Source organism: Plectropomus leopardus, chromosome 17, assembly GCF_026936395.1.
Source record: "Plectropomus leopardus strain MGB_pleo_1.0 chromosome 17, ASM2693639v1, whole genome shotgun sequence".
In the NCBI taxonomy this organism is placed as follows: domain Eukaryota; kingdom Metazoa; phylum Chordata; class Actinopteri; order Perciformes; family Serranidae; genus Plectropomus; species Plectropomus leopardus.
In genome coordinates this window covers 5,832,838-5,860,816 of record NC_142192.1, presented here as the reverse complement: position 1 = coordinate 5,860,816, position 27,979 = coordinate 5,832,838, and the positions used below count along the sequence as shown (strand labels likewise).

Here is a 27,979-nt window from a genome sequence, read left to right as displayed (position 1 = left end):
AATAATAATTTGTGGGACACTGCTTGCCAAGTTGTTGCTTACTGCCTTTTCCCTGGTGTTTTTGAAAAAAAAAGAAAGAAAAAAAGAGACCAATTTGCTCAGGATTTAAAGGGTTAATATTCATTCCAATTTCATACTTTTTTTTATACTTAATTGCTTGTGATTATTGAATATTAATGGGGAACTTTGAAAAAAAATGAGTACTAAATCGTAATCTTAAAATGGGTCTGAGATTATTTTCCCATATTACTCAGCCCTATTTTATATCTCATCATTATAAAAAGAAACATGTCCTTGAGGGCGACAGTGCCTCACTTGGTGCCTCAGTGAAGAAAAGAAGAGCTTTGTTTCCTCTTGAAAAACGCCGACCCCTCTGCTTGCTCTGCAGTGGCACTGCTCCATGACCTACACGAGGAATTTCAAGCATCGAAAGCTCTGATGACACATGCTGCGCAGCTGAAAACAGCAGTAAGCAACCAGCCGAAGATAAAGTAGTAGTTTTGTGAGTGAAGGTGTATCCCTCTTCCTCCCTCCTCAAAAAAAAAAAAAAAAAATAAATAAAAAAGAGGAAGCAGCGCTGCACAGAGCGTCCCCGACAGAAAGCTGTCAGTCATAAATCCCGCAGCGGGTTTGTGCAGACAGGTAAGGGCTGCTGAGGTCAGCACATCTCCATGACAGATCTTTTCTTCAGGTACTCGAGAGGACTCGACCATCAGAGACTATTGATCACGGTAATCAAAAAGAATGTGCTGTATGATGGCGAGAATCACCGGCACCAACAAATCACCCCTGACAAACAGGGTGAGAGGAAAGATGCAGACAAGCCAAGTGAAGTGGATTTATTCTCTGTTAACCAGGCGGGTCTACAATCAATCCTGACGCTAAGGAGACATTTCTATCCTCTCTTTATGTACTGACATGATCATGGTTGATTCGAGTTGTTAATCTGGACTGTTTGAAATTCAGCCTATTCATAAATCCCTCCCTTTTAAACCACGAAGTTTCCATTTATGTCGAAACCATTATAAAGCATTTCTGTCATCCTGCGACAGAGCTTAAAACAAAACCATAAATATAGATAGTGTTATCCTGTCTGCAGTTGATGTGACTGTGTGTTTTGTTTACTATAAGATAGCGGCTTTGAAAGATGTCAGGCGTGTTTGGTGGTCCCCGAGATCATTCACATTTCCATACACTTTTGAAATTTGTTTTCAAGATGAGGCTGTTTTTCAAAACCGTACGTGACCCATGAGCTGTCAATCAAATGTAGTTTGAGGTTCCTGCGGTGATCCGCTCACATCTGATTTGAAATGAGATAAACATACAGCTAAGGCTCAAGTAAAGAGGGAAAATAAATCTAAATATGGACATTTGTTTTGCTCCATATGATGATATTTTTAAATGTAAGTTCAAGCTTAAAAGGTTTTCAAACAGTTGGCTTTCTGAATTATCGAACATGTTAAGTAAAATCAGGGGTGTGATTTAGGAGGGGCAAACAGGGGACATGTTCCCTGCCCTCTTTCAAAAAGCAGTATTGGACCACTCCTCTTTTCGGAGTAATTAAATGTTACATTTTTTTTTTTTTTTAAAGCAATTAATTTTATATTGTGTGTGCTCTCTCCACCTTAGGCTTTCCACACAGGCACGTGAAAGGGCAGAGAGGTCCCAGAGCAGAGCCATACAGCAACAGAAGCTACAGAATGATTGGAGGGAATGAAAATAAAAATAACAAAGAATACCTAAAAGGAATTCAAAAATCTGCATAAAATCTTTAAAGTGGTGTCACTATCCATCACAGTGAGCTTGGTGTGTCTAGTTTAAACATTGTAAGAGGAGATGCGTTTCACAATCTTAAACTCCAGTGGGTGAGGTTAATTGTTGTCGTTTTTTTTTTTTTTTTTTTTAAAATGAAGCACCCTACTTGAGCAGTGCTCCAATTTCATTGCATTTTCAATTCAATGACAAAGAAAGGCATTCTGATTCTGATATACGTATCTCCAAAAGTCTAAGATTTTGTTTTTCATATCAACATAAAAAAAATGTATTTTACACATTTTGCTTTATTACACCACATTTATTCTTTATATGCAAAATGTTTTTAATCAGTGAGACGGCCTGAACTCTGCTAACATAGCATCCATCAAGTATTAACTTAAATCACAGTAACTTTCTTTTAAAAAGCCTCTAGGCTCTATAATTACTATAATAAATACATATTTTGATATATTGCTTTAAGGGCAGATACCAGGGCACTATTAGTGTATCTGAACAAAATTCAAGCAATAGGTGAACATGAGTACATGAGATTAAATAGGTATTCCCACCATCCCTAGAGTGGTTTTGCTTTACATTTATCTGCATAAAGAGTGAGTTGATATATCAATCATTTTTATCTTCTTTGCTGTGTAATTTATTTCTTTTTTTAATTTATTTATTTTGACCGTCTATTTCAAAAAGGGGACATATTAAAGTTATGAAAAAAAATGAAATAAAAGAATGTGGTCGGCATATTTTCTCTGCCTCAGGTTGCGGTATGTGAAAAAATGAAGTCCTTTGAAGGATGTGTACCTGTATTGACTGTGTATCTCCACCTTTGAACAAAAAAGTCCATCCTGACTGCAGTAAAAACTAGCTGCAGCTTGGCATAAATATTAAAAATGAGATTGTTTTTAGAAAAGTAAATTTAATAATCAAATAATGTTCATGTTTTTTTTTGTATTTCATGTTGGAGATGGAAAAACTATTTGATTATTTAATTCAGCAATTGGCAGAAAATGCATCAACAAATTTGATGATTGAATAATAATAATTCAAGCAATTTTTAGTTCTTGTTTGACAAAATGAGACATTTGAAGACATAAACTTGGGCTTAAGGAATTAGAGATGTTTTTTTTTCTACAAGCTGAAGTAGACAAACCTAATTCAATCCAACCTAATTTTCACAGTTCAACTATAATGAAGAAGCTCATGTCTACAGTCTGCTGTGTCTTAAAAGGTTTTTTTGTTAATCTGAAAAGTCTAAAATTTTGGAACAAGAGTACAAAGTCCCTTGCATGTTTTAGTATTAGCTTGTCAGAAAATCCTAATTAGAGCTGGATTTTCACTGGACCTTGTACATTAAAATTTCTCTTTCTTAACTTTAAAGGTAGGTCCAACCAACCTTCACTTCAAACTGTGTGAGGGATTTACTGCAGCAGATCAAGATAAAATGTTTTTGAGGTAAAAGAGTGAGAAGAGCAAGGAGAGCAAGACAAAAAAAAAGAAATAAAAAACTGGAGTGTTACCTTTTCTTTGTCTCTCATGGATCCTTTTCCGAGAATTGACATCTTTGTGAGAGTGTCCTCCTGTAGTCTCTTTAACGAGTTCCCGCGTGGCCCGAGGAGTTTGCCGACAAAGTTAAACTGAAAAAGAGAGTGAGAGTACGGATCAATCAGAATCTGTGTTTGAGATAAAGAGCAAAGACATTTTTTATGCTTAACCAGCGACTGAAGCTAATAAAAACTTATCAGCGGTTTTTTTTCTTGTCCGTGTCTTGATAGTATCAGTATGGAAGCATTTCTCATCCCAGGTTCACCCTGTCACCTTTTCATGGCTTATGGTCTTATGTTGCATAAAGATGCTCTGCAATTAGCTCTTTGTTTGAAAATCTTACCTTTATATTTGTATTAAATTAACAACTAGCCTCTGTACTGCGGCAGGTTTGGTTACAGAAGTAGGGAGGAGCATGACAGTGACAGGGCTAACTGTTAGCATAACATGGCTAACATTACCTAACAGTTAGCCCTGTCACCTTTTCATGGGTTATGGTTTTATATTGCATGAAGATGCTCTGCGATTAGCTCTTTGTCCTAAAATCGTATCTTAACAATTGTATCACATTAACAAGAACGTACAACAGCTAGTCTGGTTACAGAGGTCTGGAAGAGCATGATAGTGACAGGGCTAACTGTTAGCATAGCATGGCTAACATTATCTAACGGTTAGCCCTGTCACCTTTTCATGGCTTATGGTTTTATGTTGCATGAAGATGCTCTGCAATTAGTTTTTGTCTGAAAATCTTAACATTTGTACAAAATCAACAAGTGGTTACATAAGTGGGGAGGCGTGTGACAGTGACAGGGCTAACTGTTAGCATCACATGGCTAACATTACCTAATAAAAGGGTTTCACAATAGAAGTCAAGCTGTTTTGGGGTCTGTGTGAGTTAGTTGGGGCCATTTAACTGCTCTGTGTTGGATGTTAGCCGCTGCTGCTGTGTTAGCATGCGCTAACTGAGAGTGTGAACTGAGAGTTTGTATCCTTCGGTGCGGTGTCTCACCAGTCTAACAGAAACACTGAATCTTGGAGCTAGTATGTTGTTACTGCTCTTCTGTTTGACAGCAGTTTCTCAGACGCTGTGCCACTTTTTGAGCCTATTATTATGAGCATGATAATAACAGGCTAATCCTTTGAATATCCAGTCTTGATTAAGCATCTCAATGTTGAACTATAAAACCACTTTTAGCATAGTCAACTATGTCAGTGGTCTCCAACTGGTGGGTTGTGGTCCAAAAGTGGCTCGCAGGTCCATTCTAAACGGACCGCAAGTGACTTGCAAACATATCAATTTTGTACAAAACACTTTATTTTTGAATGTTGTTAATATACGGCACAGGAATTTAATTTTGAAGTGTTATTTCCTGCTTTAGAGTGAGGGGATAATGGACAACAAACTAGCTGGATGACATGGCCAAACACATATGATGCTAAATATATTAAACTGTAGATGGGTTTCCATTAACTCTCAAATTGCACAAATTAAAATTGAAAATATAAAATACAGCTAATGGAAACATGTCAATTTTGAAAATATCTCCCATTTATTGAAAGATTTGGCTTTTATAGGTCACATGATGCTATGGCTATGTGCTTGTTGGTAGGAACTGGCTCTCTTGGACATGATGCAGCAGGCGCTTCAAGAGGTGTTACTACATCACATAACTCATCAAAAGATGAGCGGAAGTCTGGAAGTATTGAATCCACAATTACTCTGTGAAATTGCAGTCTATCACCTCTCAGATCCACCGCCCCCCTCATGTGCAGCAACTCCCACAATAAGGGGCTTATCTTTCCATTGTCGCACGCATAACACACCTTCATCTCTTTCGACTGGAATTAATGATGGCTAGTGTGGTGGCTGCAATAGCGAATATTGGGATAATTTATTTTGTTGCTCATTGCCCTCTTTTGTTTGTTTTTGTTTGTGCAAATTAATCAAGTAAATTTGCTCAGGTTTTAAAGACTTAATCGGAACTGGCCCCCCTAGTACAAACATATCAGAAGTGAGTCCATATGACATGGTAAATGTTACAATTTATGATAACATATTTAGTATTCTTTTGTGAAATCAGAACGTTATCAGTTCAAAAACATTCCCTGAATCTGTTGAACTCCATGTCCCTGCATGTCTGAATATAAATTTTCAATCTGCAACATTATCATAAGGTGCATGTTTGAGCTTGACATTGAACTTAACCACTTCAGGCATTTTCGCCCATAATCAAAGGCTTCCTGGCTCGGATTACTTCACAAGGTCACCGCTTTTTAGGCATTCAAAAAAAACCCCAAATGTTATGCATTACTGTGTCAAGGTGCGTTGCGCGCGGACACCCATCAAAGTCATACAACCTTTACACGGGCTAAACACAATTCCACCCGCAACTGGAAAGATGGTCGGGGGAGACAAAAGGAGAGCAATGCTTTTCTCGCCCTCTCCATGTTTTCCTTTACCAGTGAGTTATACAGCTGTCTCCCCCAACTATCTAGGTCATCAATTAGCTAGCAGGAGGTAACAAAAAATAGCCAGTTTGGTTCTACACCTCACCTATATCTCTCCTGCCTTTTGTTCAGAAAGCGAGTGCTTATTAGGAGGCTCCTGCCAATTCCTGGGTGAGGGATTTGAGAGGCAAGCTTTAGTGATTCGCTCTAATGCAGTAAGTGAGTGTTGGGTTTTTATCCTGGCCGGGCTGAACTCCAGCAGCTCGCAGCTACTGTACGTTCCTTCAACTTTTTTAATTACCCCAAGTCCTGTGGCTGAATGGGATCATACAGGGCCCCATTCAGCCCTCGGCTCACTGTAAATACCGTACCCCACTGTGCTAATTCCAACCCTGCACTCACAAACGGGCAAAGAGCCCCCCTGCAAAGTTATGACCTTGTACTGATGAATATGAAAGACGTGTCCACCTTCACATTTGATGATAACTCGGGTCCATTTACCCTGCAGTCCATCTGCTAAAGTTTGCATTAGGCGACGACAGGTTTGTCAGGGCCAATACTGACACCAAGTATTAGTAGTTAATGAGACTAATAACCGATATTTGAAGCAGATATGCATTTATAATAAAAATGAAAATCTTTCTATTGATATTTAGTATTTGGAATATAACAAACTCCCAAACAAAGCTTTGTTTAAATTCCTTTAGAAAATGTTTGATTGAAAACTGAAACTTTAAACATCATATACAGCAAGTTCCCTGAAACTTTTTTATAAAGTCAAGTGAAAATTAATTCAAATTCAAAAATAAATTATTAAAAATAGCTCACAAACGATTTACACAGACAAAGTTCCTACCATGCTGACATTTTCTTTGCACTATTTAATTGAATAATTTTATCAACGGTCAGTAAATTAAAATACAGATACAGATAATCAGCAAAATACCAAATATTGGCCCAGATAATCGGCCAGGATGAGAATCTGTCGACCCCAACAATAAAGGCAATAAGCCACTTAGCAAGAATTTGTAAAAGATGACAAGAAATTAAGCTGAAAAATATCTGAGAGAGAGACAGAGAAAAAGAGAGAATCACTGGAAAATTATCAAAAAAAAGAGTAAAAGTAAAAACGTTTTCATAACATCGTCCCCGATAATCGGCCAGGCCAATAATCTGTTGCCCCTAGTGTGCAAACTTATTAATTTATATACAACAAGCAGGACATCAATTCTTGGGTAAAAAAACACGAAAACAAACTCAATTTAAAGTTATCTAAACAAACAAAAAAGGTCCTGCCTCCGATGTGTTCAAATTTACAAAAGGGTCATTAAAGGAGACAGCGCTACCGGGGCGAACAGAGGTTGTCAGGAAATGTTTTAAATGTGCTGAGTTTAACCGATATCCTGCGCATCCATCATTTCCACCTGGGTAGAGCCTTGATCACTGAGCTGTGGCATCTCTTGAACAATGATTTGCAGAGCCGGATCACACAGCTGACGTCTCGCCGTGTTACTACAGCTTTTGTGCGCCCTGCTCGATCCTTCTGACAAGTTGTGTATCGCACAAGGTGTCCAGGATGTTTGTATGGATATCTCAGTCCTCGCTCGACTAACAGTGCTTTACGAGCTGATGGATAAAAATGCTTGGACAGGGAAAAAAGCTGGTTTTCTGATCAAGAGCAAACTGTTTTGCTGTCAATATGAAAACTATGTACACAAGGGTACAAGGGACCAAATTCACATTTGACTGCCAGACAGAAACTCATGCAAACATGAATTTACTCTGCAGCTTGTGGGGATGTAATTAGACGCTGGCTTGTAGCTGAGAGAACGGATGCTCCTTTTCATTTAGGACACACGGTGTTGTCTGTAGTGAGCAGTGTGAAATAGAATGTGTCGAATGAGACAAGGGTGACAATGGTCTCCATCTGAAGTACAGTCCAGCACACTGCATTAAATTGTCTTTTTAAATTATAAATAAAGGACCACTATAAAACTCTGTTTTTTTTTTTTATCTTTCCTGCTACAACTGTCTGACTTTTTTAAAACAATAATAAAATGTAATTCTTGGTGCACACGTTGAAAGTGTTCAAGTTTCAAGTTATTTCTCAGGGTTTCCCACACATTCATTTATTCATGGTGTCCCGCCTAAATTAAAACATCTGCTGCCATGTATTGATTTTAGATTTTTTGGACTATTTATTAAGAATATATATACCATTCAGTTATTCGCTGCAGCACACTCTGGGCACAGATGGAGCAGAGAACACTAGGTGCAATGAAAGTAAAACTTAATCCTTAATTGTGCTGGGTCTAAATGTTTGTTTTCACTGTCTCTGCAGCAGCTGCCCCTCTCATATATTGATCTGATAAGTTGTGGATGATTAGTTCTGCATGATACGCCACTGGATGGCATCACATTAAAATGTTGCCAGTAACGACAAATGTACAAAACATGAAGGTCCCTATTTAGCAGGCAGGAGGGGCTTTGGATATATCAAACAAACCCAGACTTTCATGCAGGAGTCCAGTGTTCACCTGCCATCTGAATGGGATGTTTGTTTGTTTTTTTTTTCAAAAATCAAAAATTAAAAAACAAACTAAAAAAAGAAGCAAGTTACCCTTTAACAATAGGATATTAAATCTCAACAATTGAAAATGTGCTTGGGATTTAAAATTTGTGCAGCCAGGATGGAGTTCCAAGCAGATTGGGGATTTAAAAACACCCACTGTAACCCACACCACAGAAAAATCTGGCAAGATGATCTTTAGACCAACAAAAAATTGGGGCTTTGCTAACAGTTGTCAGGAGGGGGCAACTGAGCCCAAAATGGGCCTGATTCTTGAGTAGTGCAGTGTGTACCCAATTTGGGGTGAAGACTCCAATCTTCCCAGTGTGAGTCCAGCCAGAGACCTTTGATACAACTCTGTCTCCCACATTTTCTGTTAAATGCACAAAAAATACTTTAACCAAAGAAACTGGTCAAGTTTGAAGATGTACCCAAATATAGTAGTGCATCCTGCTAAAAATGTGAAGGTCTACTGACTGAGCAAAGCAGGAAACTGCCTGAGGTCCTCAGATCCCCAAGGGGCCCCTACAAGCCCCGACTGTGCAATTTGTGACAGTTTGATCTATTGTGATTTAGTTTGAGTGTACAGTAGAATTTCAACTCACTAACATGGTAAGGGGCTTAATCGGGTAACCACTTTATTACTTGATATTCTAACTCTGCCAGATAGAATTTACATTTAAATACATTTATATACATTTCTATCCTATTTTGTATGACATTTTGATGGGAAACCTATTTGCTACTTGGATTATATTTTTTTCCAGCAGCTCATTTTTCCTTCCCCCAGGCTCTGCAGCAGGCTTATCCAACTTTATAATATATATATATTTTTTACAACTTGTTCTTATCCACTTTCTTGAGCCACTCCAGACAGTATTATAGACAATAGAGTGACATGATGTAATGGTATTTGTTTGGCGCTATTTTAAGTTCCTGACTATTTAAAAAGAGATCATGCAGATTTGCTTCATATTTGTTCTGCTAATGCCAGAAAATGTCACGGAGAAGTCTTAATCTGGACATTTGAACACATCAGCAGCCAGTCGATACGTGTGCAGAGGCGAGCACACACAGGCACAACACACACACAAACACACACACACACACACATACGCACACATCTCCACCTCATGTGGACAATCCTCCAAATATATAGTTTTACTGAACACATAACTGTAATCCCTGCTGTTTATCAGAAATCAAAATCCATCTGACTCCTACTGTGATTGATGCTTTGGGGTTTTGCTAATGCTTTAGTTATCACAAGGGATTATGGGACTTACAAAAACCTGCCTGGGCTCCTGTGCTTCTTCATGTCATTAAACTGTGTGAGAGGATTGTGCTGCTACTGCTGTCTATAATCACCAGAAGAAAAACTGATGTGTTTAATCACAGGTTATCTCCTGCTGCTCTGCTGCTCTCTGTGTTAGCAGCACCCAAAATAAAAACAAATAAAATACAAACTACAAAAAAAGAAGATTTGAATTGTTGCACCGACTGAAAGGGAAAAAAAGTCATGTGGATGATTAGAAAGACAGTGGACACACGGAGAGAAAGGATGTATGATTAATCACACATAACTTGAAGGGGGTGCAGGATGGGGGAGGGGGGGAGGGAGGAGGCATCTGAGATCTTTTCATCATTTGCTGAATGTAATACTGCGAGCCTGGCGAAAGGTGTGCTCGCAGAGAGCCGGGCGCAGACTGATTGTGCTGAGGACAGCAGGACAGGAACGACAGCAGAAGGATAAATCACCGCTCCCAGCGCTGAGAGAAGCCACAGTCTGAACTGGAAATAAACCAGTGGGACTCCTTACGCCTCGCTAATGGCCTGTGGTGCTTTCTGCCAAAAATGCTCTCTGAGAGAGGGCCCACAGATCCGGCAAATATACAGATGAGCGCTGATAACGCATCCTCATTCAAAAAGGTGGGGGTATTTTTAGCTCCTGAGTAGGTGTGACACTGTGTGTCATGTTGGTTAAATCATGATTTAAAACTCTGTAGCCAAGGTTTTCTATTCAATCTTTCTCTGAAAGAAAAATAATTCTGGGTGAGTATTTATAAGACACTGCTGCAGAACTTTCACTATAGTGCTGAAGTGTCCGTGACACAACGGAGCTACAACACTACGACATCATCACTCTTGCCGATATCTTAGAAAGTGGAAAAATTCATCAGTGTTGGGTATTAAAAATCATGGCCGAGGAACAGCTCCATTTCATCACCAGGAATCAGCAGCCTGGAACTCTCCGCGTGGCGTCCTTGCCCGCTTCGTTCTGATAAAAAGCTATGTTTGCCGAGGATGGATTTAACCTCTCAGCACGTGCTGCTAAACGGCTATTTGGAAAATGTCTGTGCCACTTCAATGCCAGAAGCCAAAAGGTGATGCTCGCGAGCTCAGGAGGAAACCCATTCAAGTCACAACGATCACTCTTGCCATTGCTACCTGTCAGATAGAACAAATTGAATTTGTCTTCCTTCGCTGGCTTGTTGGAGCTCTAAACAGCGTATTAGTGGCTCTACTTATCAAAGCTGTCAAAGCAAATCTGTTTAGCTGTGAACCTGGGAGACACAGATCAGCCCCCAGATGACACTACGTACATATACACAGCCCTTGGGGCTCGCCAAAAATGAATGTCAGCTCTTCATCAGAGGGCATGTCAATACCTGGGGAGAAGAATGACTTGTTCTCAGAGTTAATGCAAAACCACCCAGTGAGCTTTTATTGGTTGATTAGCAGGTACTGAGACATTTAGACATATGTTGGGACTATTCTAAATTTGGTTTTTAAGGCTAACCTTTTCAAAACATTTGGGGTTTATATAACTGTTCTCCTTTTAAAGCCTATAATTAACCTCTGGAGCAGGTTCTACAAATACAGGTTGAAATGTAGGCACTGAAATATGGTTCAAACAAAGCTTGTTTTCAAAATAATTTTGGCTAGAAATATGCTAGTGCTCATTGCAGTGTAACTCAGACTGCTATTGCCATGTACATGAATGTGAACATGTAGAGACGAGTTGAGTCAGTTCACTCAAGCAACGACACATAACAAGACAAGCTCCCAATCATCTGCAGGAAAAGCTAAAACAGCGCTAACAACAACACTCACCAAAACTGCATTTCCCAGCATTCCCTTCTGTCATCTTTGAACTCTTTGAAGGTGTAACAGTCTCTGGTGAATATATCTACAATTTGGTCTATTCTATCTAGTTTACATTCCAAAGTCGTCAACTGCTGCCACCTGCAGCCTGCCACGGCAGCGTGATAGGCATACAGGCAATGTTTTTTTCTTTTTTTTTTTACACCTTTCCATGTGCCTTTTTTGCCTAAACCTTACCATCCATGCTTTTTATATCCTAATCCTAAGCATGTGCTTTTGTTGTTTTATATTGCCCAGCCCTAATTTAGAGCCTTTGTAAAATCTCTTCCTAATGATATTGGTGATTGTTTCCTTCTCTGTCACCCTAACAAGCTCCAGATGTTCACAAGTTTTAATTTTTCGGTCACAATTATTTTAAATTAAAGAGTGTGGACTGGGGATGTGAATGTCACAGAGCTGAATTTATGGCTTTTCAAAGGAATGGTGAATTACATTCTGGGTGCGGACTACTTTTTTCACCTTGAATGTTAAACGGATATTTCACCATGCATGTCATTAAAATTCTAGTGATGTTGAAACATGTTTTGGGAAAACTGAACCTAAATGCACCTCTGGAGCTTTATTGGCTCAGTGTGTGACTCCCGTGCTGTGTTTCCTTCCCGCTGTCCTCTCTGTCCACATACTGCAGGTTACTGCCGTCCTTCCCCCCGGAGCGCTGAGGTGAAAACTTGAGTGATGTTCCCGTCTAAGAGCGGCCCCTCTCACTTTTACACCAGCCTCCCCATCGCGCTCCCAGCGGGACATCCCTGTCATGCACCGAGCGCGAGGCTCCAATAAACACTGAAGGCTCCTCGCAGTGGGCGAGGCTGAAGTGCTCTCAAATGTGGCAACAGTGTTATCGCTCAAAACGGCTTCATGTGGAGGTCATCATGAAGCCGCCTGTCTAGGACTCTATACATGTGACTCGTGCTGCATTGCAATCTGGGGAAGACCTTAAAGTGCATGGACCTACCAAATATCACAGGAAATCCACTGCGCACTCAAGAAAAATGAAACCCGCTGTGAGATAATTCCTTTGAATCATATATTCATAAATATTCATTGACAAATTAATATACCGAGACATCAAAGCGTCATTGACCAAGGTCAGTGTAATAGTGAGGTGTGTGTAGGAGGGAGGGGAGTGCAAATTACACATGTAACATCTCAAAAGCTTAAACAATCCTGCAGACGGGAACTAACATCCCCGAATATAGTTCTACCCCAGTTCTGTCAGCCGACGCTCTGCCTGTACGCCATCCTCCAGATATGTTACATCTAATAACATAAAGCATCAACAAAAAAGTGTCAAGTGGCGCTTGTAAGGAATCCAAATCAAAACCAGAAGCTACTGTAGTTGGCTTCATTATCTATAAATATCCCAATCTAAAATTCTCTGTCTGTGCACGTCACATTCTTGGAGAAGTCTCTGGTGGTGGTACTACAGCACTTACTTTGGGAAACTGCTTGACTGGTATTAAAACTTTCTGGCCCAGTTTCATGTTCTTGTTGATGACGACGTCAATGAACTTCTCCTCTTCCTTCCCTTCATCTTTCTGAATTTTTTCAATTTCTGGAACAAAAGAAGAAAAGTCATGAGTTGGTGTTGACAAGCGAGAAATATACAAAGCTAAATGAAAACTAATAAACATCCTCATTGTACATTAGAGGAATGGCTCAACATTTTAGGAGATAGACTTATTTGCTTGCTTTCCAAAAAAATATGTAACACTCGTACCAAAATAACACTTTTTCCATCAATCCAGCACAGTGTCTTCTGCTGTAACTCAAGTTGCCAGAAACAGTTGGTGTTCACAGATTTTGGCGTACGTCTCTGTTCAGGCCAAATGGTACCAAACATGGCAACCTTACTGTGACTACAAGACTCAGGAAAGCTGAACACAGTCGCTGCACTCAGCTGTTGTTTACCAAGAATTAGTAACAGCTAAGTCACAAGCTAGCGCGGAGGCGAGAAACACTGCAGTTCCTTTAATGACCACTTGAGACTGGCTCAAGAGCAAGTCAATGCCCCTAGACCCCAAGACCCCAATGTTAAAAATCCCAACTTAACAGAAGAAATAAACATGCTTACAGCCTGGTACAAACCCTTTTTTTTTTTAGCTCCAAAGAAAAAAGCCTAAAAAAGCTGAGATGGTTATGGCTCAAATGCTACACTGAAAACTTTCAAACAGGGTGTCCGCAAACAATATTTTGTTTTGTTTTATTACATGTTACATGTTGTTTGGGATGTTGGACTTTTGGGTCTAAAAATATGAGAAAATAAAATAAAATAGAGTAAAATAAAATAAAACAAAATAATTTCAAAAACTAAACCTGTTATTAATTAACTAAGAAAATAATAGTCAGATTAAGTATTAATAAAAAACATAATAAAAACAGCAGCCCCATATTTAAGGCATAAATATGAAATTGGTATCAATCTCTTCATCCCACTTTTATGGAAAAAAAGGGAAGTAAGCAGACTTCCCAACATTTTAAACTACAACTTTAATCTGCCAGTTAATAAAATGTAAGAATAAACTCCAAAGGTATCATAAATTATCCCCAGGTGATTTCTTTAAATACAATGATATGGAACAAAGAATTATATTTGATCGTCTAGAACCAGTGAATTTAATTTTTGCTTGATTAAATGACTTAAACAGTTATCATAATCATTATCAGTTTTCTCTTGATTGACTAATCATTCTGCAGATTTACTTAACTCTTTGTTAACAACTGATTCCAGATCCCTTCAGCAGGACTCATCTCTCCCATTGGCTGTTCCTCCATCACCATCATTCTTTTTAATTTGAGCAGAGACCAATTTACTTCTACAGGGAAAAAAATTATGGGGAGGACAGTGGAATTTGCACCTCCAGGCTACCAAAAACATTGGCTGTCACGCTTCTTCTTATGGGAGAGGTAGACTTTGATGTATTTAGAGATGTAACCTTGAACGTTTAATCAGATGGATAACATCTGTGTTTCAGTGCCAGGAAAATGGTTTTGTAGAGAGGGCGGCCGAGAGGTGTGAGAGAGGCTACGACAAAGACTCCAGGCTAAAAGCCCAGCAGGGGAAAAGGTGACACAGAGGGCGAACACCATCACAGATCTATTTTTCCTGTTCAAAACCACACTTTAATGGGAAAAAATATGATTAAACCGCAGAAAATGTCATGCTGTACCTTTGCGGCTCACGTTTTAATTGAGATTTTTGATGATTGATTGAAAATTAGATGTGATGGTGATTAGATTCAAGCGAAATGAGTTCTGTTTCAATCTGAAAACATGATAAATTCAAACAGATGTACACATACTGATTTTTCAATTATGCGAGGTCAGGAATGAGACACACATATCAGCACAGCAAACGATAAACGCAATAAAGATTTCCCAACAAAGCTCTGCAGCAACACATTTTCAGAATGTAATTAAAACCTTTGATATGAGTTTTAACGAGGATAAAAAGAAGTATCAGTGAGATGGAGATATCTTTAAGCTTCAGTTTATCCCAAGGGGGGCACAGAGTGCACACATTCAGAGGAGAAGACAACATTAATATTAATGCATCGCCTAGCAACATGCCAAGACTGGAGTTTCCTTCTTCGCCAGGCGTTGTCCTCAAAACATCCAGGCTCTGATGTATTGGGAGATTGTGACTGAGATTGCGTTTCAACTGCAAGTCGTGTAATGTTTTATTTTTCAAGCTCACAGCAAAAATGTTTTCCATCTCACCCGCAAAGAAAATGTTGCATTTCAAGTCCAAATAAGCCCCGGCAGAACACGGCAATCAATCAGCAGGTGGAAGAAGCGGCCAAACTGCAGCTTGAAATGAGCTCACCCTCTGAACATGGCAACGCACAATCAGCTGGTGTGAATTAACTAAAAGGGATCTTGTTTGTGCCGCAGTTTATGAGGGAGAAAATGTGAACTAAGAACCACCTCCATCTCCGAGTTGTCGCCAAGTGTTCAAAAGAAAGAGATTTAAACATGCATCACTGACACAAGCACAGTGTGCCTGTTGTTTTTTTTGTTTTTTTTTCCCTTCCAGTTCTATGAGACTCTTCTCTACCGGCTGCAAATGGATAGCATGTTGTAATTCTGCAAAGCGCAATGCTTTACCTTTATTAAATCAGTGCCTTAGACTCCTGGAGTTCACTGAAAAATATCACCAGGCGTCTCTTTCTCGATTTTTGTGGCTGCTGCCCTTTATGTGAATACACACCTTCCATTCAACAACACATCCAGCTTGTGCTACATGAAGAGTGACAAAAGTTCAGTGGGTTAATAAAGCTTTTAAAGCTAATGTGTCTCAGCTGCTTTAAGACCCAAATGGAATGAATGGATGAAATATTCAATATTGGACATTTCCTGAAGATATGTGATGTCTGACTCTATTTGCTCTTGTGGGAGCCACTTGGCCTATATATTGTTGAATATGTATGTACATGCATTTCCCCTGATGAGGGCTGTTGCTGCTGAAACATTTTGGTTATTCTTATTGCTGAAGAGCAGCAGCATTTGCATTCCTTTGCCTTACTGAGTCTTGAATTATTTTTGGTTTCTGAGGCTCCAAAATCAGGGTCTGACATTAGCCATGGCCTGATGGCCCCTAACCTCAAAAGTTACTTTTGGGTCAACAAATATCACTAGTGGATATGAAGTTTTATCAGGTCTCCCAAATGAGAATGCGTCTCTTAGTGAGATTACCTGTCTAAAGGTAAACTGCCTCCGCACACCAGTCAAGTTGCACTTACAGTTTACATCCATGTCTGTGAAAACATGGACGCCTCACACACATCTTCCCCCTAGCAGCACAGAAAATCTGTACAATCAGTACAGTTCCAAGGTGGGCACTCAAGGGTCTTGAGTTAAGGCCAAGAATATGTTTTATGAGGTACCATGACATTGGACCTTTAACCACCAGAATCTGATCAGTTCACTTGAGTCCAAGTGGACATTTGTGCCAAATTATAGAAAACTCCCTAAAGGCCATCTTCAGATATTGCATTCACTGAAATGAGACAGATACAAGGTCACAGTGACCTTGACTTTTTTGTATTCAGCTCATCCTTTGAGTCCACTCAAATGTTTGTGCCAAATTTGAAGAAATGTATTATTGGTGTTCTTGAGATATAGCGTTCACAAGAATGAGGTGGATGCAAGGTCACAGTGATCTTGATCTTTGACCTATGACCACCAAAATCTAATTGGTACATCCTTGAATTTAGGTTGATGTCAGCGTAAAATCTGAAGGAATTCCCTCCAGGCTTTCTCAAGATATTGCAGTCACAAAAAATGAGATGGATGCAAGTTTACAGTGACTTAACCTTTGACCTTTGTCAACTAAAATCTACTCAGTTTATCCTTGAGTCCACTCAAACATTTGTGGCAAATTTGAAGAAATTCCCTTTAAGTGTTATTGAGATATTGTATTCACAAGAATGAGACAAGTGCAAGGTTACTGTGTCCTTGACCTTTGATCACCATAATATCTTTGAGTCCACTTGAACGTTTGTGCCAAATCTGAAGAAATTTTCTCAAGGTGTTCTTAAGGTATTGCATCCACAAGAATGAGGCAAAGAAGGTCACAATAACTTTGACCTTTGTCCTTTGACCACCAAAATCAACTCAGCTTATCATTGAGTCCAAGTGAATGTTTGTGTCAAATCTTAACAATTTGAACTTTTTTTTGGCCTGAGCTATTGCCAGCACAGATGCATAAAAAATCAAGTTTAGTTTAATTTTAAAGTTTTAAGTACAGTTTCACAAACATCCCAACTCATATGCTCCTTTCAGTTTAACATTCTACAGAAACAGTGAACAGTGCTTTTTGACAGCTAGCCGGGGCTCGACACTGACTGACTGACTCAAGTTTACTTGTTGATACTTCACACATCTACTCAAGCAACTTTTCATCATGCAACGGATGATTGTTTTCGAGGAGAGACAGTTGAAAAGTGTGTGCCATTGTCCCCATTTGTATGATTCTTTGCACCTCACCACCCCCACGAAAACTGGCTTGTACTAGTAAATGTACTTGTGCAAACTACTTGTTTTAAGCATCCCGAACCTTGAAGGCCAGTATTACAAGACCCACATTTTAATAAACCGGAATTATGAATAACTATTTCAGGCTTCGGAAAAGCAAAAAGAATATAATACTATACTGTGTAGATTTGCAGCTCATCTAAGGTTACATGACTCTAATTTAAATGCAGGAATGAAAAGAATCCCGCTGCTCTTCAGCAATAAATATAACCAACATGTTGAAGCAGCTGCCCTCGTCGGGGGGGGGATAAATGTACGTGCATATGCAACAATGTTAAGGCCAAGAGGTTCCTCCAGAGTGCATGGTGTCAAACAAAAGATATCTTAAGAATATCTTTTTTAATTCAATACGTTCTCCATTTATTCTATGTGGGTCTCCAAGCAGCAGACACATATTGACATCAAAAACCAGATTCCTTTTTTTTTGCAAAGCTTCAAAAGCAAATGCTGTTGCTTAATATCAACCCCAGATCAGAACCATTCACTTGCTGACTCTTAAGCCACTAAAATAGTACCAGAGTTATAAACCACATCTACCCTTTAAGCAAAGAGCACAAACAGTGTCTGCCTCTCTGCTCTTCTTGTTTCAGCTCCTCAAGAGTTTTTTCTTGTCCTTATCATATATGTCAGCTTTACAACCATTCCATACAATAAAAATATATTTACATTCTATAAAATGCATGAGCCTGGGTGACAACACCCGACAACTGGACACCATCCCGGCTGTCTGCCTTTTTATTAGAAATGGATTCACTTAAAAGCAGCTCTGTGATTTAGGCCTCCCCATTTAAAATTCATAAGCTGGGTAGATTTTGTGGGATTATGCATGACTTCAGCTGCGTCCCGGAGAGTCAAGTTGGGGACGAGGCTATTGGGTCATTAAGTCTCGCAATTTCGTGTTGAGGGGTGCGATACATCAGAAAAACAGCGTCTGAAAGAAGGGTGTGTCCCTTGTTACCGGACAAGAGATTCACAAACACAGCGGGAGGATTGTGTGTCACCTTGTTATACATGTAATACGTTTACTGTCTCACTCTGATCTGTAATGACAAACTAGTGATGATAACAATTAATCAAATATTGACTAATTGGTTGTTAAGACTTTAATGGAACATGTGAAATTTAATCAATTAATCGATAGGTTATGTAATGCTGTCAAAGTATATGCAATGTGTGGTTGTTAACTGTAATTGAGGACAAAACACATATGGTATTGTTTGAAATAAGCAAAGTTTTTATGTTCTTTTTTTTCAAATGATGATTTATCGATCATTGATTTTACCAATAATCAATATAGGAAAGCGGCTACGATCGGCAACACTAATGCAAACAGAATAGATGAGAACCACTTTATTCTGAAGCTGTACCTGAAGATTTCTTTTCATGTGTTTATATAAAATTAAACCGCAAAGCAAAACATGTTTAAGAATCAGTTAAGTCAACGAGGAAGTGCTAAAAACTGTAGTTCCATTAATGGCCACTTGAGGGAGTCAGTCTCCAGATGGCCTTGTAATGAAAAAAATAATAATACATGTTTGGTTTTTTTTTTAAATAAATAACTTTACAGCAGAAATAAAAGTGTTGACAGTAAAAAAAAAATCCTCTTTCATGACAACTGTATCGGGGGTAATTTTTTATATAATTTGGCTGTCAAAAATTTGCTTTAGCATTATAGCGGTTAACCATACTAACCAAGCTAGCAGTAGGCAAAGTTTTAGTTCTGTTTCAGTTGAAACTATTGATTTCTAGACCTGAACTGAATCCCTAGCTAGCTAACCTAGCTTAGCATAATGACATAACAGCTAGCATAGCTCTTTTCACAGCCCAAATATAGGCCTAACAATACTTTAAAAAGCTTACAAAATATCATAGCTGTTTGTCTTACCTATGTAAAAGCCAAAACATTAAAAAAAAAAAACAATTTGTTTTTTCAAGGTGGCGCTTATAAGTTTAATTCTTCACCCAGTATCACTGTGTTAGCCCCTTTTCCCTTCTTCCCGTCTTAATGCTAAGTTAGGCGCATCATCCTTTTTGCCATCACTCCAAATATACCACACAGACATGTGAGAGGTGGCAATCTTCTCAATTAAATCTTGGCAAAGATTTTTTAAAAAAACCTGTATTCCACAAAAATGAAGTACATTTTTATTTTAAACAGAAAAAAATTGTGTTCACTCAGTCACCAAACGCATGCTGAAGGATAACAAATGCACTGTTACGCACGTAAAAACACCAATCTACTGGGAATAATTGCTTTACATTGGAATATAAAATAATGTTTACTTTTTAAATTATCCAAATTTCATTTCCCAAAACTGATTACCTACAATGTATATTATAAGTGTTAAGAGTCAGTGCTACTTTAATTTAAATGTGGAAAAATAGCATTAGGTCAGCAGCTCTCTAATAAGGCAATCTGGGTGCCCTTAGTGGTGCCACTTCGGTAAACAATATGTGTGAACAAAAGTTCACAGCTAACAAATATAATGAGAAGTACATTCTCCCTGGTGCATGCAATGATTCAAACACTAATTATCCAAGACCTCACAGTGGCTTTGGATGTTCAAGGGTATTCATACAGCTTTTTGTGTCTCAAACTTTGAATTATGTCGACACAGACTTTGGATTACAGATCTTATGACACCTTTTCATGCTCTAAGCGAAGAGCTATGGATGACGGCAGCATGGAAATGAATGAAAAGCGTTTTTTTTCACAGAGCGCACGGAGCCATATAACCCCATATCTTGGTTCAATTTAGCGGAACTGACTGGTGCTTTGGAATTAATTGTACATAAAAAAGCGTTTCATGCCACCGTTTTTTATGTCAGTGGCTCAACCTACAGGTATTTATCTAACTGTGGTATTTATCTAAGTGTGGTGCCCTGGGGCAATAAATGTCTCTCACAGAAACCTTTTAGCTGCAGTAAATACAGACTGTCAGGAGTTATATCCACCTTTATGCACTATTCAGAGACATTCCTTTGGTCTAAAATAACAGGAGGAACATCTGACATTTAAATTAACAACTTGGTATGGGAACTTTTATTGTGTCTGATGTCAAACGTTATGTGTTGAGTTACATTTGTTCTTTCAATGCGATGCTGCTCACATTCCTAATCATGAAATACCTGCAAAACTGTCTATTTTACTGTATCCATTAGTGTTTTATGAATGTTATTAACATTTGCACGGCTCTCCATTTCAGCGCAGCACACACAGAATGCACCTGCACAGACGAGCTAAGCTCACAGTGAGATTCCTTGCGTAAATAATTGAATTGAAAATTGGAAGACAGTGAGTTTCTCTTCTGCTCCGACGAGCGTCTGAGGCAATGAAAATATATCTGGTATAAATAGCACAATGCTAGTTTATTGGCAGCTTTCTGCCGCTTCCTTTCTGTGACTGATGCGGCATGCTGCTGTCTGCGGCCGACACAGTCATTATTTTGTTGTTTTGCAATTACGGGGTCAAATAAATGAAATGCTCAAACATGAATGCTGCATCATTATTCTCATTTTCCAATTTCTATTCACCAGAACATGCTTATATAAACACAATCAAAGGACATCCAGGTCATTCAGAACGCTGAAATGTTCAAACTTAAGTGTGAGGATGTTCAAGATGGAAGCTATAAAAAGTTGTGAACATATTTAATGACCCTGAAACATATGTTCTTAATCAGTTTCCTACAATATGCAATAGGATCTTACATGTTACATTACTTTTGTTGTTGCTTGGTTTCGAGGTTTTTTTGTTGTTTTTTTCCTCCTTTTTTTTCACTGGTTTAAAGTGGGTGAGGCTTAGTTGGAAAAAAAGGTAATGGCACATATTTCTATACACCAATCAGCAACATTTAAACAAGTTTCTTTAATTTTAATGCTGGCTTTTGCTTATTTAATAATAAATATTTGAACACGACAAATTAGGTTTTGCTTTGGCTCAGTCACATATGCAGTATCTTATCAACGTTTCTAAAATGACATAGCATTATGAACTGACACTTTTATCGGGAGGTGTAGCGGATGGTGGGTGGCATTGCGCCAAAGCGTGATGCAATCAAGCTGCAGACAATCTTTTTTTTTTAGCAAGTCATCATTGTCAGCACTGTTTGAGTCATTCTGAGGTATGTCCTCACCATGTTTCTTTCCTAAACCTAACCACAGTAACCTAAAAAAAGATAACAACATTCGCTTTGTACAAAATGTTCTGCATTTGCATTGGATATCACACAAACATGCTCTGAGGATGCATTGCTTCTCCTAACCAAGTCATTTTTCTGCCTTAATATAATCGCAGCATTCTTGAAAACACACAAAAAAGCAATGTTTCAATTCAATTCTAATAACATATAATTTTAATGTAGCTGTGGTTTGCTGAAATGGCAACATTTATTCTGACGACTGGGTAATTTGCTGAACTGTGACCGCAGTGACTCTAGGGATGGATGAAATAAAGAATATACTCAGCTTTATTACTGCATAACCCTTAAGATGAACCATCTCATTTTAGATATCAAATATACTCAAGGTATCGCAGCTTGTTACAAGTAATGACTATGTCGCAAACATCGAGTGTAAACTGTCATATCGTCATTATAAGCCACCAGCATTTTGGCTTTCTCAATCTGTTCTACGACTCTTCACCTACTACAGACACACACACAAAGCAGGGCTTTTGTAGAGCTCCAGAGCGTGACTATTTAGTCACATTTCACAACCACAAAGTGGGAGTGCAACCTACAGAGCACCAGTGCAACCTGGAAATAACTGGAGAGTTGTCAGATTTTTGCGCACTCACAGTGACTGAATTCTCACAGTTAAAGGCACCGCGGTATCTGTTTAACTGTCCACTAATGCCAACATCCAACTGTTGACCCGAAGCATCACGTCCATAGACGTGCCGGATTCTTCAATATAAAAGCACAGCATTTATAATAACTGTATTTTATTAAAAGTTGACACTAGCTTATTCAGTAGCTACTTTATTGTAACTGGAGGTCAGGTTAGCTTAAAGGACATAAAATATCAAAATATTTATCATGTATATAGAGCTAGCTAGAGCCTTAAAATACCACAATATTATTTTAAAGCCATATGTCCCAGCCCTAAGTGGCAGGTATGGAATGATGGTAGGGTTAGGGTTAACTAAAATATAAAATTAGCACAAAAGAGTAATAAGACAGTTAACTGATTCATTAATGTCAATTAAATCAAGCCTTGCTAAAGTTTACAATAGCCATGACAAACTTTTGGTGTGAGGATCCTCTGGCTGTAGCAGCAAGCAAAACCTCTAAGATTTCTGATCTGAGCAACAGTGTTCATGACTTATTAGTAATGAAACCGAAAAAAAAGTGATATTCCCTCTTTTAAAATGTACATTGAAAAACTTATGTAACTTAAGCATACACTGCAGATTCATGTTAAATAATTGTACTTGTACTCTAGCAATTACTAGTATTTTAAGCAATTAGTATTTTAAGCACTTGCAGGTACTTTGCAGGTAATTTTCTGGTAAGTTTTACTTTTTTTCTCGATAATTTTTTGGGGTCATTTCTTCTTTTTATGCTCATTGCCTTCTTCCCAAGTTTTTAAAATAAATCGAGTTTATTTGCTCAGGTTTCAAAGGGTTAAAGACTGGCAGTATTCAAATATTCAGTTGTTGTAAGTGTAACGCAGGGCAACTAAATCTTCATCCATGTCTAAATACTAATACACACTGTCTTAACACATTAGTTCAAAATTTAGAACGTTTCCCAGTCTCGACAAATTAGGAGAAACTGCAGCACTTTGGACTTTTTTTATGTTGTCTCCTCGTCCCGTAAAGACTGCATTAGACTGACAGACTGCAGAGGCTTTCAGGCAGTATGCTTAGTGCCAGAAACAGTTTGCCCCACACACATTTCATGTGTGCTACCAGTGTGACCACACGCATTTAGCGTGAATCATGGTGTCAGGGCTGTGACCCCTGAAAGAGAAACGCTAACGCTCAAAAAAAAAACGACTCGACTCGCTCCTGTCCTGAAATCTCAATTTCACTCTGGCTCCTCCATTGCCTTGACAAGGTCAGGCTGGCAGCAGGAATTCGTCTCGCCCCCTAATCTGGAGATTACATTCTCGGCGGCCGGGCAAGGCCCTCCCTCCTTCCCTTTCCCTTTCTGCCTCTCTCCCTGCAACCCTGCCAGTCTGGCTCTCTACTGCGAGGTAACGAGCCAAGACCCGCTTACAGTGTAGAGATAATGTCCACGGATTAAGACAGAGAACCCCTCGAGTGGTGCCTCTTTCATTTCAGTATCCGGCCTGTGAAGCATCATAAATACATCCAGCCAGTCAGGGACTCCATTCTGTGGGTCTCTGTGGAAGTCAAAGTCTGTCCTCTTATGGAAGCGTATGGGAGCAGATGATCTTAATCCGCCAAACTCACTGGTAATGGCGAGAGCATCAGACAAATACAAAAGAACATTTCTACTGCAAAAATCATGGGATCTTTAGGAATGTTCTTGTCATCCCCCGGGGGGTGAGTCACCAATTTAAAAACGGTTGCGTAAGAACATTAAAGTTCCCTGAAGATCCCCTTGGGTGGAGGGGTTGTTTCAAGTGCACATGCTTGTTTAAGACCTTTAAGGCTCCAACTCGCCTTAAATATGCCAGAATGGCTACAGGCTGCTACCTCATGTGACAGCATCCCATACACTTTAGGCCTGTGTTGTTTGCTTATCATAAGGATAGTTGCAGGGCGCATTTATCTTGGCACCTGTTCATTTAAAGACTTGCTCGCAAGGAGATTATCAAAGTGTTCTCAACCTGCCAGAGGATTTTGCTTTACAAATTTGTCCTCATCCATGAAATCATGAGCAGCTGCATTAAACAGCACAGCAGAGAGATGGAGGTTTTACAGGATAAGGCATCAACAGGAAGTGTCTGTGAGTATCCAGAGGTTTACCTGTTGTGCTATGGCATGGTCACATGTGGCTTAAAATAATTTGAATTAGTGGGGATTTTTTTTTTTTTTACCCCTTAGGGACTTTTTGTGCATTTTATGTGCTTTGTATTCTTCTTTTCTTTTTTTTTTTTTATAATTTTGGCTGTGTTCATGCATATGGCAAAACATTTGGCAAGACTGTGTTTTTTTATTATCTTGGAATTACCAGCTCAGCTCCTACAATAAGTCTAAAATATACTGTGTAAACAAAATTGTTACATTCATACTTTTAAGTGCAAAACATGCTCCACCGAAGCCCATTCAAACTGCAATTTTTGATCCCACAGCCATCAAAGCATAAAAACATGCATTGTATTATTTCTGGGTGTCATTCTGGGCTTTTTTCCTAATTTTTACCTTGCTACAACTGATAATATCATTTTTCTCCCCTCATTTGGCATATGGAGAAAATGCATGCTTTTTCCAAAAAGTGCACTATCACAGCCAATGTTGCTGCAAAAAAAAAAAAAACTACTTGTATGTAGTATATTATATACTACTATTATATTGCCATATGTAGTGGCATCATAACAAAAACCTGGCATTTCAAGGGTTAAAATTCTTTACAACCTTAACACCCACTAACTATCTAAAATTTTTTAAAAGCGCATTCTATGCGCAATGACGTGTGTGTAACATTAAAGCCCTACGGGGTTAACAAGGTGAAGGACGAGTGAAAGGAAAACTGGGTAAAAAATCTGAAAGTTAGCAATACACTACACTTGTGGAAAAAAAAAAAAAAAATTGGTGTCCTTGAAAAGTTCTCCCCAGAAAGAGAGGCAAAGTCCATCCCCTGCTGGTGTAACCTGTGGCAGTGGTTCTCAATCTTTTTCTAGTCAAGAACCTCTAAATTGATACAAATTAGGTCACCAACCCCTATTTGATAAGTTTTTGCTTCACAAACCTCAGTCTGAAAAGATTTTGGTTGTTAAACATGATTAAAAGAGATAACCGAAAGAAGTGAAACCTACAATTAGACTACCATGAAGCTTCAATTAATAGCCCGGGCTATTATTTGCTTAAACCACAGAACTCAGCAGGCTTATATTTGGGACAAGTGTCTATATGGGACGGGCTTTTAATTCCTTTGACATAAAACAGCAAAGATAGAAATAGAATTAAATTGTTTAATTCATCCTCTTTATTGCATCTTTCTTGTTTACTCTACCAGTATTACCTCTTCGTTGGTCTTCATGGTGTCAGTAAAATGAACTGAATGACTGAGTTGAAAGTTTTTTGAACAAGATTATTTTTTGTAAAAATGTTCTTATTCTGTTCATTTCTTGCTATTCCAAGGACATTTCTTGCCAAGTTGCTTAATAAAGTTGCTTACTAAAGTGTGCTGCTTGCTAAAAGTGATGTAGATCCAGGTTTCAAGGGTTAAAATGTGCAAGTAGCAGAATACACATCAGGTTGAATAATGTTAACTTTGTGCTTGTAACATAGCTAAGTTACCAAGCTAGCTAGCTAGCTAGTGTTAGCCAGGTATATCATTTGAGACGAGAGATGTAGCTCACTGAGCAGTTTCACAAAGAACTAAACGGTACTATGACAAATCTATGACAAGGTGCGACTTTCTTGATGAGCAAAATTATCTTTTAAATTGACAAACATCATATATATAACTCATGGTATAACTCAAAAATGATTTGTCTCTTTCCATGAACTGCAATACATTTTGTTTTGTTTTTTAATGCAAAAAAATAGTGGTCCACTATTGTGGTTGGGAAGGGACTTAACGTATAACTTTCCAAGATTTCCTTGCTCCTAAATGAATGCATTCTCTCACCAAACTGGTCTTTTAAAAGTATAAGCCATTGTGTTTCCACTTAGCAGTCCAAAGAGGCAGCTGAAATGAAGTTGAGAAGAAGCCAAGAGACATTAAAGGATGTGCAAGTGTTCATTTTGGCATCGCTTTATAACCGTCATCCAACTGAATGCAAAGACCCACCTCTCGCACTTCAAAAGATAAAGATGTCAGCAGTTTAGTTCAAATATTGGACACAAACCCGGTTATTCAGTGCAGTTACCATATCATGACTCAACTCTTTGTTAAAGGAGACTTTTTGACTGATAGAGACACTTTTGCTGAGCTGTTAAGAAACAATAAAACGTCCATTACTGAATATTTACCAAAGAAAACAAATGCTACCGATCACAAAAAAAACCCTTCAAACAGAGCTGTGACATTGCCATCACATCACCTCACGACAGAGGTGTATTAATGAATATTATAATAAGACACATTGTATAACCTGCTGACGAGGCTTTATACACTGGATGTTAGTTCAAAAGCAAATTTACAGAACACTCAAAAGTGTAGCCGAAAAAATGCTGAATATGCAACGAGTTTGATGCTCAAACATCTTATATGGGTTAATAATATTCCCCCCATACATAATTCAAAATATCATCAAATATTCTGTTTTCACACAATAGATTAGAATACATGAAACTGTTGTTTTTATGAGAGTTTTTAGATCCATCGGAGGAGTTGAAGATGAACCACACACGCTGTGAGATCGATTTCCATTAAGATGATATTTCAATAACAAGGATGGATTGTAACTGACAACATACAGCAGCTGCCCCGAATATAAAAACAGGCTAATTTTTGCATCTCTATCAAATCAACAAAAATCCATGTGCTTGTTTATTTTCATGACTGCTCAAAGGCATCTGCTGGGGTTGTAAATATTGTAAATATTATATTGGAGAAGGTGTCACCAGTTGTCACTGGGGCTGGAGCTACAGTAAACTAGAATCAGTCAATTAAAGCTGAAGACTGTAGATGTGAGGACGCGGCCTAACTACGGCAGAAAGTGAAAAACATTAGCTACAAAAAAGGCAAGGTCTCAAATTTAAGAAAAACACAATCAGCCTTGCAAATTCTTTATGGGAGGAAATGCATTCAAGGCATTTGACATCAAGGATATAAACAATGTATTTTAATGCAAAATGTAAACAGACGAGAATAAAACTCCATAGGGCTCTGTTAATGACAGTTTCCCAGCAGCATTTTAAAGCACTTTGTTTTCTTTTCTTTTTTTTTAACTATGTGTTTGTGCTTGCATCATGGCTACCCCAAAAGTCCTCCAACCCATACGACCACATAACACATATAGGGAGCATGTTACTCCAGTTTTAACTACACTCCACTGGCTCCCAGTATCCTTCAGATTAGACTTTAAGGTTCTTTAACTTGTTTTTAAAGCTCTGAATGGTTTGGGACTGGCCTACATTGTAGACTCTCTGTTTTTAATCAGTCACGAGCTCTCAGATCTTCTGCTGCTGGGTTTTTAAACACACAATAGCAAGAAAATGGGCAATGCAGATTTATGCTCCAAAATTATGGAATACCCCTCCGGAACCTATAGGAAAAGCAGGCTCTGTGAACAACAGCTGAAAACATAGTTATTTAGTCTGGCTTTTAATTAATGTTATTCGTATAATTATTATTTTATATCAATTCTGGT

General features: G+C 38.5%; 1 protein-coding gene across 2 annotated transcripts in view; it reads right to left on the bottom strand.

The window, feature by feature from the left end:
• Window positions 1–27,979, bottom strand: part of khdrbs3 (KH domain containing, RNA binding, signal transduction associated 3) — a 141,621-nt gene that overhangs the window by 68,041 nt on the left and 45,601 nt on the right. For both annotated transcript variants that reach the window (XR_015779489.1, XM_042507091.2), the window contains exons 2-3: window positions 12,925–13,043; window positions 3,285–3,401 (exon numbers count right to left, since the gene is read on the bottom strand). Coding sequence is in view for 1 of the 2 variants with exons in the window: in XM_042507091.2 (XP_042363025.1) it covers window positions 3,285–3,401; window positions 12,925–13,043 (236 nt within the window). In the remaining variant the exon portion in view is untranslated. The remainder of the gene's footprint in view (window positions 1–3,284; window positions 3,402–12,924; window positions 13,044–27,979) is intronic.